Consider the following 20,603-nt stretch of genomic DNA (forward strand, 5'->3'; position numbering starts at 1 on the left):
CTTGACTGCTAACACTTCATCCCTTGAGCCAAAGGAATGATACAACAATTAAGTCCAAGAGACTTAAACTCCTCAAGAGAAGCCGTCGCTAAACTCCCGGAGAAAAAACTAAACAGGACACCGGGAATGAGAGTTCCGAAAGAGTTGTGGTGCGTCTTGAAACCTCCTTATGGCCATAGACGACCCATCAAAACGTAACCAGAAACACACACACGAGGAATCAAGCAGGACACTTTCACCACGATTACATCCGCTGTCAACCTAGCCTCCAACACCAATACAGTACCGGAGCACTCTTGATAACGGCGAATGGGTACCAGAATCTCTCCGACCCGAAGAAACCCTAAGCAACCACCACCATTACCGAACAAGCACGGGACACAGATCTACAGCAGCGAACCACCACGAGCCCAGCCGTGACAAGACCCAGCGCTGTCACTCCACGACGACAAACACCGGAGAGATCCGAAGAGAGAAAAATGAATCACTCCAAAACCCAAAAAAACCGACTCTAAACCGCTCAGCCTCGCTGTACTCTCGCCGCAGGTCCGGAGAAGGAACCACCTCGACCAGAATCAGCTCCTCGCGACTGAAGCTTCCGCCAGTCTCTGCGAGCTCCATCCTAGAAACGCGAGCATATCGAGCAAAGGATGACAGATGCGATCGAGAGCAAAGGTGAAAACAAGGAAAGGGGAGAAGAGACCCCTCCGGCCCCGGTACTCGCGCGGACGCGCCGGCCGTACGCCGGAGGGTGAGATGCACGCGTCTGTGTTGTTGTTTGTCGAGAGAGAGTTTGTCGGTTCCTGATTTTGGTTTGGTTTTTACTTCTCTAGCCCATAGATATTCTATATCTGTCTAAGATGTATACCTCCACCGTAAAACAAGTGAAGGTACTACGCGATCGAAATTATTGAATATTTATTTGCGTATGTAGGAAATGGACCATAAAAAGAAGAATTGATGATAACCAAGGTACATAACATATATATGAATGAAAAGGGTACATAGTTAGGTTCAACTAATTAAAACTGCATATATATATGGAGCGAGAAAAGATATGTGATATGATGCACTTTAACAGGTTTAAAATATCAATGGCGCAGCACTCAATTTTGGATCTAGGTTAGATAGATTGATCCAGCAACTATGAACTGTGTTAGTCTTTTTCTAACCAGTGTTGAACGCTTTATATAGCAAGATAAACTACTTTTTTTATAAATCCTGGAAATGATTCTGCCTGAATTCATCTCTACGATCCTATATAAGAAAATGTGGTTTTACTAAATGTCATGCATGTATATACGATGTAGCCTAATTAAACATTATTTCATTCACCGACTAAAATCTAATGCTGCAAACATGAAGAAGTTTCCTCACATAACTTTCAACGGTTTGATCTCTCCTCATTGTATTATTCATCTACCATGTTGCTCTCACCTCAAAGGGTACACTCCATCAGAAAAGTCAAGAAAAAGATAAGAAGTGAAGTACATACATGATACAATGCACCAAGAAGAAGTAAATAGTTCGAGGTTCCATGTACCACAATATTTAAATCCAAGCTTTATTAGGGCCCGATTTATGGTGTTATTGGCCCACTGTCCTTTCTTCAACATATAGATGTATATACGTATATGTAAATCATTCATGATAGTGATATATATGTCTCCGAGGAGACATCTAAAGGACTAATCGACCCATTGAGATGAGAATGGGAACTCAGTATTGGTGGGTCATGCGGTCCGCGTGACACCTTCACACCCCGACACCATTCACTTTTGTATACTTGCTATTATGTTTATCTATTTATGTACATACAATGCACATGATCACATGTACGTAGAGATGTAAATACACATGTATATATATTCGTATGTATACGTGTAATGAACATTTCTTTGCATGTACAGCTGTCATTTGGATAAGTATTTCTCCTAGGAAACAAAGTGCTCTCGGAGTGGGGAAATTTGGATTTTTAATTGTACGTACGTTAGTGTCATAAGATTGAAGATTTCTTTTGGTGTAAACGATAGAAATAGTAAATTTGCTCCACAATCAACAAGCAGGACCTAGCAATAACGTTATCCTCCACTAAATATAGTCGACCAATGTTAAATCTTTTTTTTGTTGTCAACGACCAATATAAATCACAATGCTAACAATTCACTTTGCTTAAACTAGCACAAACAAAAAAAAAGAAATTTTACACATTCTGTATTGCACACTAATGAAAAGAAATAGACAAATAATTACAACATGTCTTTTTTTAGTAAAGAGAATATTTTGAAGTAAACATTACATAGGAATTCGATCCCAATATAGAAGATATTACAAGTTCCAAGATTACAATATCACAATAGAAGTTATGGACTTAATTTAAAAATAACAAAGGAACGAAAAAAAAGAGAAAAAAAAAATCAAAGCACGAAAAATTAACAATGGCTCACGACGGAACTCCGGCGCCGTACCTTCCTTACAGTCGGAAAAATGTCTCCGATTATGATCACATTCTCATGTCAAGAGATCGTTCACCCATCCAAGATCAAGATCGCCACTATGACCCACCTCAAAGCTATTCTTACCCCTAGCTTCCGCCGCCGCAGTTGCAGCCACCGTGAAATCGCTTAACCGGCCGCCGCGTGGTGTGAATTCATCGCTGAAGAAGCTCGGCGGCGGCAGCTGACCATTGAGGTAACTTGGAGTAGAAGAAGGTGAAAATGCATATTTAAAGGAACTCTGTTGTAACTGGAGATCTCTATCTCCGACATCAATCCACGGCGGAAGACGGTGGTTGTTGCTTCTATTTGATGAGGCAAGCATGGTTTCCCCCGTGGTAACCGGCATGGTGACAGGAGACGACGAGGAAGCCGCCGCGAGTGCTTCCTTGAAACTAAATGAATCTAAAGAATTAATCAGCTCGTGTAGAACTTGCTTGTGTGCCAAGGCGGAGTGCCGGCGGCTCATCCGTGAAAATACGGCAGATTTATTAGCCGGAGATAACGGTGGAGATGACGTCGGTGATCGTGATAAATCCAAGAGAGTGCTCGTCGGAGAATGGGAACAAAACACACAACAACGATTATTCTTATAACTCAACACCGAGGCCGGAGATGAAGCCGCCGATCCACCTCCGCCGGAGACAAAGTTTTCTGACGGCGGAAGAACTCTAAGCTGACGTGGAGAGTGAGCAAAGAAACATATTTTTCTCTTACAATGCTTACCATCTTTACAAGCTTCCGTACGGTAACGACTAGGATGGAGCCAACACTCGAAAATGCCGTGCGCGAAACCGCACATATCACCACGGCTACAATCGCCACCGTTGCGAAACTCGGGACAAACTTCGCCCGTGTAGTGATACCGGCGAGGGTCACGGCGGCGAGCCTTTTCGCCGGGATGAGCGAAAGGACAGTCGGTCCAGTCGTGGCTACGGCTACGCGTGCACCGTCGGATCTTGAACTCGTACATCCGGAAATGGTCGCCGGCGTAAGGATCGTCGGAGTCAGAGTCGTAACAACAGTCTTTCTGAGCCTTGTCTTCAGGACAGGGACTTGAAGGAGATACGGCGGAGGAAAGAAGCTTTCTCGGTGGAATATCCACCGTTGGTCTACCGATGTGGCCGGAGTTGTGATGTTCGACGTCCATGTTTACGTGGCCAAAGACGAGAGAGAAAGTTTTGTTTTGTTTTGTGTTTTTTTTTTTGTTCCGGAGAGAGATTGGTAGAGATAAGTGTAAGATAAAATGAGTAGACAAGATGCTTTATTATCTATATATATGCGTTAGTGTGTAGTATATATATCGAGATTAGCCTAAAAGTCAAAGACTCAAAATGTATAGTATGATGTAAAATAAATACTACGTTTTATAAAGCTAAAGGCGATAACAATTCGGGGGATCATATTTAATTTGATATATACTCCTGTTAATCAGTGTACGCTCAAAGAAGGTGGTAGGTAGTAGATTTGTAGTTTCATGATTTATATTAAGAGATCGCTATGGAATTATGATCCGGATTTAACTTTAGTAGAATGTTTGCCTCAAATCTATCTATCCTACTATATAATAGCAGCTAAATTGGGGCTTTTTAAGCTATGCCACATAGGCACAAATATTCTCATCCAACCAAACTGCCATGTCATTCCGGATTGGGCTTGGATTTTAAAAAAATTAATCAGCTTTGCAGCCCTTTTGACCCATCGTGCAGCTGTCTCGATCCCATTTCGCAGTCCAGCCCATTTACCCAACCCTTTGTCGATTCTATTTCATTCGCAAGCCCATCCCATTTTTTATACAGATAGCAAGTTTATTGTTCCATATATGATTCTTAGTATTTGAATATAACATATAAATCTAATAATATTAAAATATATTTTGTTTTTGTTAAGGGTAGTAGAACATGTGATCTGAAAACTGAAGAACTAAAATATAAAAAATGAAAATTATATGATATTCATAAAATTTTCCATCTGCTTTGTCTTAAAAAAAATTAATTACGTAACTAACATTGCACGATGTTACGTACAAACTTTTGTTAGCTTTTATTTTGTAGTTTTATGATAATTACAATAGTATACATAATGAGAATGAATAATATATATAGAAATTATGCCGTTAGTTATTGAAACTACTTTGAAAATTTTAAATTTTTATTTTTTATTTTATACTATTTTAAATCTAAATCTCAAATCCCCACCCGTTAATTATAACCCTAAATAACCACATCACACTAAAATATTTCATTTTACTAAATTTAATAAGTAAAATGACACTAATACTCTAGATATATTAAAAATTACATTGAAAGTGGAATAAGCTTACATTGAAAATGGCTACCCCTTTCATGCTTCTAAGGAATTTAAATCAAAAGAAAGGGTTATGCAATGGAACACGTCTGATTGTTCCTTACCTAGGTGAGCGTGTTATTAGAGGTGAAATAGTTACAGGCTCTCATATTAGACATAAAGTGGACCTTCCAAGAATCATACTATCGGAATCAGTAACTAAACACCCATTCACCCTTGAAAGGCGGCAATTTCCAATCAGGCTATGTTACGCAATGACAATTAACAAAAGTTAGGGTCAGAGTTTGAAATGTGTCCTATTGTATTTGCCACAACCCGTTTTCATCCATGGACAGCTCTATGTTGGTTTTTACCGAGTTATTACCCAGTCAGGCCTCAAAATTATACAAGAAAAGGATCAAAAGATAGGAAGAGTTAAAAACATAGTCTACAAAGAAATATACAACGGTCTACCTCGCTCCCCTAAAAAAATATTATTTTGCAACACAATTCACAACACATTCCAAAAATACTAAATTCCTTTCTCTCTCCCCCAGAATCACGATCAGATGCTCACCTACAGCAGATTCCCCGGAATCACGAACAAATTTCTATACCATAAGATGCAAGTAACCAGTAAGTCTGCTGACCAAAACTCTCCGAACTCAATAATGAATTTGTACTAACAAAATTCTTTTATAATAATAGGCCCGCTCGCAATAGAAAATGCCATCTTTACAAAACCATTCACAATATACTTCGCAAACATCATCTACGTCTTATCTTATTTTTATTCCTTTTCGTTAGCTACCAAACTCTATTCCCTTTGGACAATTACTTATTTATACTGTCAAACTATTTAGTTTTGAACTATGTCAACTGGATAACGTTCTCTTTGGATTGGATTGGATTGCGTTTACACAGGTACTAACATTTTATTAAATAATATTTGTTTTAAGCAATAAATATATAATACAATAATTTTTTGTAGATCCAAAATGGTACGTCTAACCATATGGGACAACGAAGCGGCTAATTTCAGGGAGTTAAATCACATATCTACCATGAAAAACCAAAATCGTAATCATCACAAGTATCATTCCAAGGTTACATAAAAGATAATAAACTAAACAAAAAATTTATGTCAAACTAAATGCTTACAAATATTACACTTATACAGAAAAACTATCACTCACAACCACATCAGGATCGCACTTTTACTTTGACACCGACATTGATATCATACAACGCTTCTAAAAGACGAATAAACTGCTATCATAAGCCTGATAGCAAACGACACCACTCAATACTCAAAAATACTCTTTTCTCCTATAAAATTTGATTGCTCAACACAATATATTATTCAAACTCACTTTTGTTTAGAAAAGAAAAACTGATCACCGCATCACATTCAAACAAAAACTCCATGGTTAAATCTACAACACACAAAATTAACAAACACTTTTTTAAACTAAAAACTACTAATCAAAAATATAAATTTTCTTAATTTGAACATGTTATCCGCGCGTAGCGCAGACACCGAATCTAGTTCTATTAAAAAAGAGTTATTATTTTTATTAACCGTAAAAGTTATATTAGTTTCATTTCATCACTTACATCTACTTGATTATTTCCATTAATCTATTAAATATATAAAAATTTGAAAATCTTAATAGTTATAAAATTTAGTAATAAATTTATTTAACTATACATTTAATTGCTATTTTCGTTATAACAAAATCTATTTAAAAAAAATCTAACAAAAATTTTTTTTTTTAAATCTAACAAAATCTTAATTAAATTTTGAAATATTTTTAAAATTAATGCATTGATTAATTTAGTAATTAATAATATAATATTAACTAGATGTTATTTATGAAACAAAAAAATAAAATTCTATGCTATTTCTAAAAAAATATAATTATATTCTCTATTATATTAAAATAGAAATAATATATGAATTAATATATTTTATTTTTTTAAATACTTCTATCAAAATAAATACACCATTAAAAATATTAGGTTCATAAATTATGTAATATTTATACAAATACAAAATTATTGAACATATGTTAAACTTTTGTATCTACAACTATATATTATCATTTTATTTATTTTAAAAATCACAACAGTATATCATCAGACTTATTTCTTACAAGACATAATGTTATTGGAAATGGTTCCATTTTTTTATATGGATGTCATGAATAATAGACAAGTGAGAAACTTGATCGAGTTATCTAAGACGCATATGGTATGTCTTTGTGTATCAAACCAATGCCATAAAGAAATTAGAATTGACTACAATGTGGATGTGTCTGATGATGGTACTAGTTTTCTGATGAAAATTCTATTGAAGGGTTAGAGATAATGTTGCTGATGAAATTCAAGCAACTGAAGTATATTCTTGAGACTTCTTGAAAAATATTTGTGAGCATTTTATTCTTGAGACTTTTTGAGAAGTATTTATAGATTTTCTTGTTTTTACGTATGTGTTAGTTATTATTTTTGGTTATGGTAAACTCATTTTTTTGTTGATTAGAGTATGTTGAGATAAATTTGATACCTAACAAAACTTAATAATATCATACATACAAGTGAAAAATAGTAATCTACAAACAAATATTTTATAAAGATAAATTATTACAAAGAAAATTTTATAAGATTCTTCTAGAGTTTGTTTGATTATTCATAATCTTGATGTTCAAATGAAGTTTGTTAATAAAATCTGAAAAAGATAAAACAATATTAATGAATGATTTAAATTATAAAAAAGATATGAGATAAAAAAAGAAGCATAAATCACATTTTAGTAGATTTCATTTGATGTCTACACAAAATTTATACTCTAGGGTTCTTTTGAGATACTATTTTTTTATATGTAATTAAGGGTGCTCTGCGAGCATATACCACCATTAGATACAAATATTTCAAGTTTCAGTGAATATAGAAGAGGTTAATCAAAATGGGATGAAAGTTTGTTTGATAAAGAAGATTTGAGAGAGAGAATTATAGAGAGTTGGGAAAGCGGTAAAGCAGAAAACTCCTAAAGTAAAATACTAAAATTTGGCTGTATCAAAAAATCTATGGGCTAGAATAACTTTGTAATCTCAAAAATAAAAAGTGGACTATGTTCTCTCATATGAAATACTTACCACGTAAAGGAAGTGAAACATACACTGATAAAGAGTAATACTATAAACAAAAGGAGCAAAAACAATAGGATTAAAACATGTTAACTGCAACATCAAAATTTTCTATGCAGCGACTAAAGCTCGATTAGCCAGAAATCATATTATGGCTATGGAAAGTGAAGATACAACAATGGGTCAATCTGAATAATCCTACTTTAAAAATGACTTTTTAATTTTTATTAAGTACAAGAAGCTCAATATATTTGCTTTTTCTGCAACACTTGCTCATTAATTAAAATAAAAAGGCCTCAAGGTTTTAGCCCAATAATGGGTCAACTTATGAATTGCATTCCCTCTTTGTGTATGTGTATGCTAAAGAATCATCTCAACCTGTAGCTGCATATATTTTTTGCAAAACTGGCAAAAGAAGAAAGAGAATGCTCACTTTTTTTTTTAATTTCAAATAAGAACAACAAGAATCAGAATAACAACACCACAACCACCACAGATACTCAAAAACACGACAGGTTATTTACCGAGTCAAGAGATTATATTGCTGTTAACAAAATTTTTGGTTATATGTTCCTTCAAACAGATTCCGAGCAGACAGATAACAAGGAGAACATTCCTCTATCACAAGTGTTATGAATCAAGTGTTAGTCTTCATCGTCGAATCAAGTGTTTATTCACTTTTAATGTTTACTAGAGCTTGACCCGCACGCCTGTGCGGGTGCTAAGTGTTTTTATATATGTTTTTTGTTTTCTATATGAAGATCTCATATATTTAAGATGAATAACCATTTTGTAATACAACTGTATCACCATATTAATTTTTATTTTTTTACAAATTTTTATTTGTTTTCCATTTTAAGTCTTCTATTTTTTTTTTAAAGTACATATTGAAATGTTAATTGTTTAGTAAATGATAATATGCTATCAATTTTAACGATTTTATAAACAAAATCTATATCTATAATTATTGTGAATTTTATGTGTGTACCTAAATAAAGAAGAAATGTTTTTTTTTAACAATATATAATATAATATTGAGAAATTCCTTGGGATAGACCTAGAAATGTTTTTGTCACAAATATAGACCTTACGAATAAAAATGACCAAAATAGACTTAAATGTTTTATCAAAAGAAGTAAATATACACTTATATCGCTAGGGTTAATTAATCTAGACATTAGGGTTTAGAGTTAAGGGGTGGAGTTTAGGGTTTAGGGTTTAAAGTTTACGGTTTAGGATTTAGAGTTTAGGGTTTAGAGTTGAAGGTGTTATTGGTTTATATATTTTGATTGATTTAGAAATTCATATAGTATTTATAAATCCAAGTAAAATATACAAATTCGGAGGTTTTCTTTCGGATTTGAGTCTTTGTATTTTTAACTAAAAAATCCAAACAAATCCATTCAAATTTATTATAAAATCAAATATATTAGTAAATATGTACGATTGAATAATACTTAATTTGATATTGAATTTATGAATCATTAAACTAATAACACATGATTTTAATACAGATTAAAAAATCACAGAACCAATAACACTAGATTTAGTTCGGATTTTCAAATCCATTAAAATACAACAACCAATAACCCCTACGAAGAGTGGAGTTTTGAGGATATGATTTCAATTTTTTTTTTTAATTTAAAATTTTTAAAATAAAAAATGCTATTTTGATCATTTTAGTTTTTGAGGTCTATTTTTGTGACGAAAACTTAAAAAAGTCTATTTGAAAGAATTGCCCTAATATATTTTCTTAAATCATTTTTCTAAAGAAAATTATAATCAATATTTTCATTAATGAAAATGAAATTAAGATTATGATTTAGGCTGAGGTATAACGTTATTTGGGCTCAAAAAAATTGTTTGATGTGTCAAAAACCCCATTAAAGAAAAACAGTAATCTGTCTAAAATAAAAGCAAACCAATACCTGTTAGAACTCAATAAAAACACTTTAAAACTAACTAGATTTTTTAACCGCGCTACGCGCAGATAAGATATTATATGTATTTCTCAATTCTAAAAAATAATGTATAATATTGTATTATATTATTTAAAGAATATAAGACTATATCACATAAATATATATTTTATATTTTCTTTATGGAAATCATTATGTTGTTTGATTGTTGTACTTGATTCACATATTTGCATAGATATTTGTGATAGATGAATAACTATAATTTCATTATCAGTAAATAATATATATTTATTATATAATATAAAAAAAATGAAATTATTTACTTTTTAACAAACTTGTCTCATGTTGGGGACTCGGTTATAGATATATCATATTCGAAGGAAAGATTTTTACACTTATCAATCTTCTTAACAACCAAGAAACAAATCTGAATATCAAAACAATATCTCATACGATCTCTTTGTGGAATAACTGCTCTGAAGAAATTGAATTTATGCATCAAAAAGACTGGAAATGAATGTGCATATGTGTTATCTAAGTTAGCTTTACAAAGTACTATTTATAGTTCATATATCATTTATGTCCATCCTATTTTTTTGTCCATCATTTCTTAAACATCTTGAAATAAGTAATGCTAAATAATAAACTTTTGGCTCACAAAAAAATATAATCAAATTTGTCTAATTATCGCTTAATTTGTCTAACTGATATATGTATTTCTCAATTCTAAGAAAATAATGTATAATATTGTATTACATTAAGAATATAAAATATGACTACATAACATAAATATATTTTTTAAATTTTCTTTGTGGAAATCATTATGTTGTTTGATTGTTGTACTTGATTCACATATTTGCATATATATTTGTGATAGATGAATAACGATATTTTTATTATCAGTAAATAATATATATATAATATAAGAAAAATAAAATTATTTACTTTTTAAACAAACTTGTCTCATGTTGGGGACTCGGTTATAGACATATCATATTCGAAGGAGACATTTTTACAGTTATCAATTTTCTTAACAGTTGAAAAACAAATCTGAATATCAAAACAATATCTCATACGATCTCTTTGTGGAATAACTACTCTGAGGAAATTGAATTTAGGCATAAAAAATGACTGAAAATGGATGTGCAGATGTGTTATCTAAGTCAGCTCTACAAAGTACTATTCATAGTTCATATATCATTAATGTCTATCCTATTTTTTTGTCCATCATTTCTTAAACATCTTGAAATAACTAATGCTAATTAATAATAAACTTTTTTCTGGAAAAAAAAATCAAATTTGTCTAATTATCGCTTAAATATTTTATTAATATGGTCTAAAAAGCTTTCAAGTGATATCATAGTTTAATTTTTTAGTTTTTTTTGTTAATTTTTAGAGTTTTTTGTATTTAAGATTTTTTTCCATATTAAGCTTCTATTTCTTTCACATAATTGATATATATATATATATATATATATGTCATAAAAATTACCATCTAATCAGTTTTACTTATTTATTATTTTGTTTTAACGAAAATACACTTTTTAAATAATTTAATTTAAAATAAAATTATATATTAGTTTGCTGTAGTCTAACAATTTGATTGATTTAATTAATTTGCTTTGGTGGATAACTTAAAAAGTTTTCACATGAATCAGGGAAAGCAAGCTTATGTTGTTATATTATATTTATTTTGTGTATATAGAATCTATATATAATGCTAGTGTAATAAAGAAAGAACATTATTTTTTGTAACTTCAAAAAGATACATTATTACAATTTGAAATTAATCAAAATTGAATAAAATGGTAATTAAATATTTGTAAATCTAATTGTTTTTTTATCTTGTTTAGTTGGATTCTCATGAAAAAAATCGATAGGTTAAACAAATGTTTCAAAATTTGTTGTGTTATTGTTTTGTCTATAAATTACAAAATTTATTGAATTAATATATTTAATTATTGCACCCTTAAATAATATTTTATTAAGACATTAGAGAAGTATGTTTTGAGTTGTTTTGTCAAAATTGTACAAAAATCTATGCTTTTTCATATTTGTCACGAAAATTTATATGTTAAACTTACTTTTACAAAAAATTTAACTTTATCACGAAGAAAAAATCTATGCTTTTTCATATTTGTCAACGTTCTCACACTTTCAAAGAATATATTAGTTTAGTCACTTACTTATTTTTTTTTTACAAAACAAAGTATCGGAGTATTGAAAGTTGAATTCATATTATTGTAAATGTACATAAGAGTTTGTGATTACATACTTAGTGGTTCTTGTATATGTGTCCAAGAAAGTTTCAATGGCTTAGTAGTAACTGTCCTATATATATGTCATAATAACCCAAGTTCGATTCTTTCCTTCGCATTGTTTTTTCATTTTTTACGAAAAAATAAATGAGATGACGTCGCAATTTTGGACTCTCTGATTGGTTGATTTTTCTATCCTACATGGACACCCTCTCCATGGCTTATATCTCCCTTTTAGTATTGTATTGATTCGCCATTCGTCTTTGAATGGCTTGAGATCATTGATAAGAACCATTTTTCTTGTGCCAGACATGTTTGTTTTCTGAGATGTGTATGGATGTTAGGAAAGTCTTAGACTCGGTATATATAGATAGGTGAAAGAATGATGGTTAAGAGGAGTTATGGCGTGCATAGATTTTGTGCGGATATTCACTGCATTAAATTTTTTTAAACTAAATCATATCTTTTGAAAATATATGGGAATGATTTATAAATATTGTTATAAATGTTTGCGCAGATTATGGTAACAAATTAATTGGAAAGGCATCCGACGGAAATTAGGAAGAAAGATAACAGAGCTAAAAGATATCTACCTTGGAGAAAAAAAAAGACGTGGAAAAAAATCTTTCTATGAATATTTACGTAATATATGGGACTGATTTCTATATATTGCTAAGATTACATGCGAGATTTTAGGTTGTAGCATCTTTTTTAAAAATTAATTGGGTTAATTAAACCAGATGGTTTCGAAGATTAACGGGACAGGATAAGAAACATTGGTTAAAGCCTTATCTTAATGAAATTACTAAAATGACTCTAATTATCCATGTTTCCAAATACATTTCATCAAGACTACTATTTAAGTTTCCAAACAATCCTATTTTGTACTTGAGTTTTAATAAGATAGATGTCCTGGGAGAAAACTACTCCATTAGTATCATTTGTGCTAAAGTCATGAAGTTCCAAACAAGTACAAGGGACTTGTCATTGCCTCATGTCCAGAACCCACCTAGGCCGATGGAACAGACAAGTCTGAATGAATGAACCAGAGTTGGTGACATCTCAGCCAACTCGTCCTGTGAGACTTAAAAGCAATTCAGATTTTGAGGGAGAGATGCTGACGGAGATGCCTAAGTTTGAATAAGAAGTTTGTGAGACAAAGTCATACAAAAGCAGATAGAGGCTGGAAAGGTCAGAACTCCCTACACAACCGACTATCCTGTGGTATGCAACAACGGTATAAAAATATAAATTAATTTAATAAGACAAGTAATGTGCTTTACCTGAAACTGTCACAGAATACTAAATAACGTCTACAGACTACAATGAGAAAAAAAAAAGACTCACAAATGTAAAATTCCATAGAACTTAACTACTTAAACCGAAAAAAAACAACTGAGATATATAATCTAGCAAACAGATAACACAAGCCCCCTGATCCATCTTTATATATACGTTGTTGTTGTTCTTCGCAGCAGCACGTCCTTCAGGCTCCAAGTTTCTTTCACTCGGTTTGCTTCTGCCGGTAAGCTATGATCTAAAAGGAACAAACCCGATAACAAAAATGTTTTAGACAGTTGAATCATACTACTTACTTACATAAGACTATTGAATAGGTATATCGAAATAGATTCTTATTATTATTACTATTAATGGTGACGCTACCAAATGTTGTTCAACTTTGAGCCTTGACAATGTTTCATTGTCTTCCAGACTTTGCATCTCTTCTTTGGATGCTGAAGCTGAATCTGAAGCCACTACAGGAAGATTCTCTATTGCCTTATCTCCTCCTCCTAATTCTCTTGTTACCAACAATTCCACCTCTTCAGTCTTCAGATGTAACTGAAGTGCCACAAACTGTTCAACATTGAGAAAACACTCTTAACAAGGATAAATATATTCTATATAAAGTGAAAATTGCAGACTAAATAGAGAGAGAGGAGTACTCACTTCACGGAGCTGTTTAACAGGCAAAGTGGGTCGGCAACAGAGATATGCTTGAGGTAACTCTGGTACACAGTTTGTGTCCACTGAGACAAGCTTGAGATGAATATCCTCAATACTGTTGCCATCGACGCTGCTGCGTAGACACTCCACAAGTCTATTCACGCGAGCATTCCTCACACTCTTACTACTACCTCCTGTTGCATTATTCCCATGCCTTGTGTGACTCCTTGTACCCCCTCTTCCCCAAGCAAGTATCTCCGGGTTCCACACAAGCCCTGGAGATATCCCTTTGCTGTTGTTGTCTCGAAGATTCATATCTGCGTCGTTCTCTGCGCAGTTACCATTGTTGTTGTTTGCACCTGAAGAAGAAGGGTTCAGTGTTGAACGACTTGTAGACCGTTTCCTTCTTTTTCTCAGCCGGACTTCTGCACCACGCTCTTCTGAAGACGAATCTTTCCCGTTGTTGTCATCATTATTATCATCTTCATTGGCTTCTTCTACTGTGTTCTGTTCCATGTTTCTGCAGTTCCTTCTCCTTCTACGTTGTGGTCTCGTTGAAACCGATGCCTCTTTACCAAAAGATTTTCTTTTCACAAGAGCCTCAGATTGTCTCTGCGATACTTCAGCTATAGATGCTTGAATCTACACAAAAGCCATAAACAACTTAGAGAAACATACTTTTTTAGATAGTAAGAAGAAGGTAAATAACAACATTCTCCACAGCACAGACCTGCTTGTTACGAGCCTTGTCATCTTCATGAAAAGCGAATTCCTGAAAAAGAAATGGAAAGCATTGCAGAGATAAACAAGCAAACAAGCACACACACAAAAAGAAGGTGTTGATGCTTTTACCTCTTCCTCATACGTATCAATATTTGAGAATAGAGCTGCAATAAGAGCATCAAAAGTGGGGTCGTCTCTAAGAGAACGACGGCTTGCACAACGTTTCCTGCAAGCTGGACATTCCTTGTTCCTGCAATAGAGCAATAAACTCAGAACGAAGCTTTTATGAAGACCAAACAACTATGCTTCCAGAGGATGATGAACAAGTGGAGGGCAATACCCCAATCTCATTGACTTATCAATACATTCCCTACAGAACCGATGCAGACATTCCATCACAGTCCTTGTTTTCTTTATGATTCCTGGAAGAAGAAAAAAAGAAACTCCTATCAGCATACTCATTCTGTATTAGTGCAGATTAAACAAGCAGTTGTAGGATTATGAGAAAGTTAGTAATGTGAAAATGTCAGCCAAAGTAATTTTCATCAATAAAAAGACAAGTTTAAACATATTCTCTGCAAATCAATGACATACACAAGAAGAACATATTGAAAGACTCTAGAATAGTTGAAGTAAAAAACCAACATTGGAGCTTTAGGATGAGTTTGATTCCCAACAAGGATGTTGTAAGTGATGTACTCTGAATTAAAAATATTTAAAAGAAGAAATTAAGTACCTAAGCAAATGGGACACTGGACGTCTTTACGGATTTCTCCTAGATCAATTTCCACAAATCTGCACGAAAAAAAAAAAGATATTGTTAAACAATAAAGATACAGAATGTGTCTCAGGAAATGAATATAGGTTGGAACTTGTAGATGCTACAATATTGACAGAAAAACCAAAAGAGTTTTGTACAATAAAAAGTTTAAGTTGACCCAACTTTACAGAGGAGGCTGCAATGAATAAAGCTAGAACCTCTACATTGTTCAAGCGCAAGAGCTGAGAGATAGTTTAGAGATTTTGGAGCACAACACAAGGACGACATTAATTACAACATGCAAGCGCTAAGACTATTGATTTCATCAGATTACTAAATCAGGCACATGTACTTGCTCCACAAACCCATCAAAAGAGACAGTCAGAAACTGAATGGAGAAGAGAAGCCATTACGGCAAAACACACATCTGTATACAGAGAGTAGAGAAGGAACCGTACTCTGAGTTCACTCCTGATGCAGAAGATGGACTTTTCTCCTTAGAATCTGAAACAACAAAAAAAAGAAGAGAGAACCAAAACTCGATCACACCAAACAAACACAGTCTCACGTATATATATACACAAGAAGAAGAAGAAGAAGAAGCGTAAAGTACGTTTCCACGAGTACAAACCCAAACACACAAAACAAACTTTACCTTCTTCCTCTTCTTCTTCTTCTTCATCTTTCTCCTCCTCCTCCTCCTCGTCTGCATCTTCCTCGTCTTCTTCGACTACTTCTTCCTCCTCCGCCTCGTCGCGTTTCACTTCTTCTTCGTCGTCTCCTCCTTCTTCATCTTTCCTCTCTTGTAGATCCTCTTCTTGCTTCTCTTCAGGTTCTGGACCAAATCGGTCGCCTCGTTGGTCTTTATCTCCGCCTTCCCCATCGGGAATCTCAGCCGCCTTCAAGCTCTTCTCCACAGACATTGTAGAAGACCACGAGCTCTATCACAGAAACCAAAAGAGCTTCCACTTCCTCTCTCTCCTCTCTGTCTACGTCTCTCTCTTTTCTTCTGCTGTGTTTGTGTTTTGGGTTCGGTCCCGATATAGAGAGAGAGAGGAAAAATTAGGGGGCTGATTGATCGAAATAAAACATGGGGGGTTTAATTTTTATTTTGACCTAAGATTTCTAATTATTGTGGGTCCTGAAAGGATAATTAAAATAAATAGACCCCGATTCTTAATTCGATTAGATACTGTGCATCTCGGCCTTCCACTCGCATGTTCAAAGTCCATTTGCAAAGCCTGATTATTATCGTTACATCTAGGGATTTTAATGAAAAGATCTTTCAAGTATTAATCGATCTACTATATTAATATTATTATTTTTTATATAAATACTTTTCAACTAAAAGATATTAATAAAAAAAATTATAGGGTCTAACGGGTAACATCAAGAAAATATTGGGAGTTTGAAGTGATTACTGTTATTCTAACATGGATTTTAAAAAACACTTTAAAATTCAGTGTTATTGAACTTATCATTTCATAAAACATTCTAAAATTCATTGTTATTGAACAAAATTTAAATTGGAGATTTTAAAGTGTTTTAATTATTTCTAGAGTGTTTGAGAGGATTTTCTTAGTAATAAAAATAAAAATCCAAATCTCATTGTTTTAGATAAAATTTTAGAATTATTAACAAAAATCACCCATAAATTATTAAATCCACCTAAAATCATCTAAAAACTCACTTAATATCAAATCACTTAAAATATCAGATTCAATACACCCTCTTAGTGATGAACACATTTGTTTATATTTTTCTACAATAAAAGAAATGAAAATCCCGCTGTCAAGAAGTTTTCTCTTAGATCCACGGTAGGTCTGGACATTTTAACCTGGACCTGAAAACTCAAACTAGAACCAATCCGAAAATACCCAACCCGAAACCGAACCGAAAGTTTACAAGCATTTTTTGGATCAAGATTTCAGATTTCATTTACTTGAAAGAACCAGAACGAAAGGAACCGACTCGAATAAACTCGGATCCAAAAAGAACCGACCCGATAAGAACCGATTTGTACCCAACTTAAAACATGTTTTTCCAAAAATATGATTTTCTTGTGTTCTATTTAATATATATTATTTTAAGAAAGTTGAAATATCTTTTGTTAACAATATTTGTTATTATTTTGTAGTATTTTTAAGTAATATGAAGCTTTAAAATATAAAATTTAGAGTTTAAAAATGTTTTATTTTAATTACTAATAGTTTAATTTAGGTTGTTTTGTAAAATTTTAGATATATATGACAAATATCTACTAAATTTGATGGAGTTTGGGTATGTCATGTTCTTTTTAGATCCTAAATACTTGAAATCGATCCGGACTGATATGGATCCAAAAATTACAGGTATTTTATCGGTACTTTAATTATGGACTCGAACCGACCGGACCGGAGAAGAACCGACCTGAATCCGAACAAAAAATTACAAGTTCCTGTTGGGTCTGAATGTTTAGGATTCGAAGGATCCAGACCCGAAAGGAACCGGTCCAAACCCGACCCGGGGACCCGAACGTCCATGCTTAATCCGCAGCTCCCCAGATGGTTTGGCTTCCACTACCGCCGGGGGACTTATAGCTTTCTTCCCCCTCTTGTGAAGTGTTCTTCTTTCCGTTGTCCTATTCGTCTCCCCTTCTCTCTCCTTGGGGCTTTTTCCGACGGGGTTGCTTTCCGGATTAGGGGTCGTTGACGGTATCAGTGATGCATATTTCCTGGTAGTTGTTGGTGGTCTCTATCGGCCGTGATCTCTGTTGGTCAGTGGCTCTTTGTGTGGTAGTGTTCATAGCCCCTACAGAGCAGCGTTAACTATGTTTCTGTCCAAGTTGATCTCCTATCTTTGGAGTTTGACCTTGGTGGTGAGATGTTGATAGTTGCGATCCAAGGATCTGCCTTTTGGATGTCCTTGCATGGTGGTTTTGTTGGAGCTTTATCATCTCCTCTCCTTGATGTTACTATTGTCTTAGGTTTTAGTTCTTGCTTTCTCTTTGGAGGGTGTTTAGGGTAAATGATAAGATCATAACAAGTCATGACATCGTGGGATCATCTCCACTTGTATACCATGTTCTATATTAGTTTAGTGGCCAGTTATTTAGTTGACAAGTTCTTGTGTATTTAAGTTACGTATGTTTTGCTTAATGGGATATGAAAAGAAAATTGAAGTAACTTGTGTTTTGTTCTATTTAGTTTGTTCTTTCACAAACTCTCTTAGCTTTGAGGAGGGATCTTAATTGGCATCAAAGCAAACTTGTGTTCTAAAGTATCAAAGGGGTTGATTATGTTCACTCCTAACAATTGGTATCAGAGCACTTCTATCCTGCGATTTCGCATCACCGATTTGATCTGGAGCACTTAACTGTGGTATCAAATCACTTTCACCCACAAAAAAAAAAGACCAAAAAAAAAAAGGTTTCAGCAGCTTCATGATTGTGAAGATTATTACGATCACGTCTACTCTGTTCGCGAGCCTTTGTATGACGTATACGATGAAATGTTGTGATGGGCTTCCATGAAGTGCAAGCTGAAATGCTCCGGAAAGTTCATGACAAGCTCCAAAAGATGAAAGTTTGTATAGCGGATAGTGTCAAGCGTCTCGAGAAGACCGTTAATCATATGGTGGAGGTGGTGAAAGATATGAGATCTAGTGAAGAAAAAGCTAGTGATGGTAACGTTCAACAACCTTCTCAAAGATGTGTATCAGTTACGCAATCGGCGAACTCAACGCTAAAACGTGGACGACCTCGAACGGTTCCGTTCCGCAAATGTCAAACTTCACATGTTGGCAAACCAAGAAATATTAGCCCAATAACGTACAGAGATGGTATTGGCTCTACACGGACTCAAAAACAAGGTACACTGCCTCAAGCACCTTCCATGCGATGGAGATTCCAAGTTTCAGCCTATGCTCTAGATGGTGCAATGGAAAAAATTCTTTTGGTGGGGAAGGTGGTAAAGGAAACCATCCATTTGATCGTGGAAAAGTTAGGATCATTGAGAAGCTGTTCTCAAAGATTGGTATGAACTTTGGGGACAAAGTTTTTTTAGAGGATGGAGTATTGATAAGATCATAACAAGTCACGGCATCGTGGGATCATCTCCACTTGTATACCATGTTCTATATTAATTTAGTGGCCAGTTATTTAGTTGACATGTTTTTGTGTATTTAAGTTACGTATGTTTTGTTTAATGGGATATGAAAAGAAAATTGAAGTAACTTGTGTTTTGTTCTATTTAGTTTGTTCTTTCACAAACTCTTTTAGCTTTGAGGAGGGGTCTTAATTGGCATCAAATCAAACTTGTGTTCTAAACACTACAAGAAAACAGCGTAATTCTGACGGACATTCTGACGGAAAATGAGATCCTCGGAATATTCCGACGAATTTCCGAGGAAATTCCGAGGAAACCCAAAATTTGGGGTTCCTCGGAATTTCCTCGGAATATACCGATGAAATACCGAGGAAATCATATTTCCTCGGAATATTCCGAGGAAATACCGAGGAAATCATATTTCCTCGGAATATACCGATGAAATACCGAGGAAATCATATTTTTCGGAATTTCTATTAATTTATATTGTTCCTCGGAATTTCCTCGGAATATTCCGAGGAAATTCCGAGGAACACATGTTTGGGGTTTCAAAACATCAAATTTTTTTGCCCTATATCATTTCTTATACAAATGCAATGCATACCATTGAGGAAACTTTGTATAGATGATCATAAACCATGAAATAACAAAATTTCAAAACGAATTGTAAGTATTCCCTTTACCGTTCATTAAAGTGTATAAGTGTTTCTCTTATGTTGTGGGGATTTCGTTCATACAATCGGAAAAGTGTTATATAAGTGTTTCACTTAAACAAATTTTTGACTTCATAATCAGTCTAAGACACTTAATAAGGGTTATATAAGTGTTATTCAAACCGCAAAACGTTGTTTTCGGTTTAAAAACCCTACTTCCTCGGAAAAGCCTCGGAATATTCCGAGGAAATTCCGAGGAAAAACAAGTGTTCCTCGGAATTTCCTCGGAATATTCCGAGGCTTTTCCGACGATTAAGGGCTTTGCTTTTAG

General features: G+C 33.7%; 2 protein-coding genes across 4 annotated transcripts; both read right to left on the minus strand.

The window, feature by feature from the left end:
- Positions 1 to 2,144: 2,144 nt before the first annotated feature.
- On the minus strand, positions 2,145 to 5,140 carry LOC103839193 (zinc finger CCCH domain-containing protein 61). Its single transcript, XM_009115684.3, has one exon. The coding sequence runs from the start codon at positions 3,643 to 3,645 to the stop codon at positions 2,512 to 2,514; it is 1,134 nt and encodes a 377-aa protein (XP_009113932.1). The 5' UTR covers positions 3,646 to 5,140; the 3' UTR covers positions 2,145 to 2,511.
- Positions 5,141 to 13,337: 8,197 nt separating this feature from the next.
- On the minus strand, positions 13,338 to 17,993 carry LOC103839324 (putative E3 ubiquitin-protein ligase RING1a). Of its 3 annotated transcripts, none has more exons than XM_018654125.2 (9): positions 16,201 to 17,993; positions 15,993 to 16,040; positions 15,511 to 15,569; positions 15,115 to 15,196; positions 14,904 to 15,024; positions 14,782 to 14,823; positions 14,055 to 14,693; positions 13,752 to 13,961; positions 13,338 to 13,641 (listed from the first exon to the last, which is right to left on the minus strand). In XM_018654125.2, the coding sequence occupies exons 1-9, from the start codon at positions 16,455 to 16,457 to the stop codon at positions 13,609 to 13,611; spliced, it is 1,491 nt and encodes a 496-aa protein (XP_018509641.2). In that variant the 5' UTR covers positions 16,458 to 17,993; the 3' UTR covers positions 13,338 to 13,608. The 3 variants fall into 3 exon arrangements, with proteins under 3 accessions (XP_018509641.2, XP_018509639.2, XP_018509640.2); XM_018654123.2 differs by having other exon boundaries at positions 15,993 to 16,038; positions 16,190 to 17,989; XM_018654124.2 differs by having other exon boundaries at positions 13,340 to 13,641; positions 13,770 to 13,961; positions 15,993 to 16,038; positions 16,190 to 17,983.
- Positions 17,994 to 20,603: the final 2,610 nt, after the last annotated feature.

Source organism: Brassica rapa, chromosome A09, assembly GCF_000309985.2.
Source record: "Brassica rapa cultivar Chiifu-401-42 chromosome A09, CAAS_Brap_v3.01, whole genome shotgun sequence".
NCBI classification, from domain to species: Eukaryota; Viridiplantae; Streptophyta; class Magnoliopsida; order Brassicales; family Brassicaceae; genus Brassica; species Brassica rapa.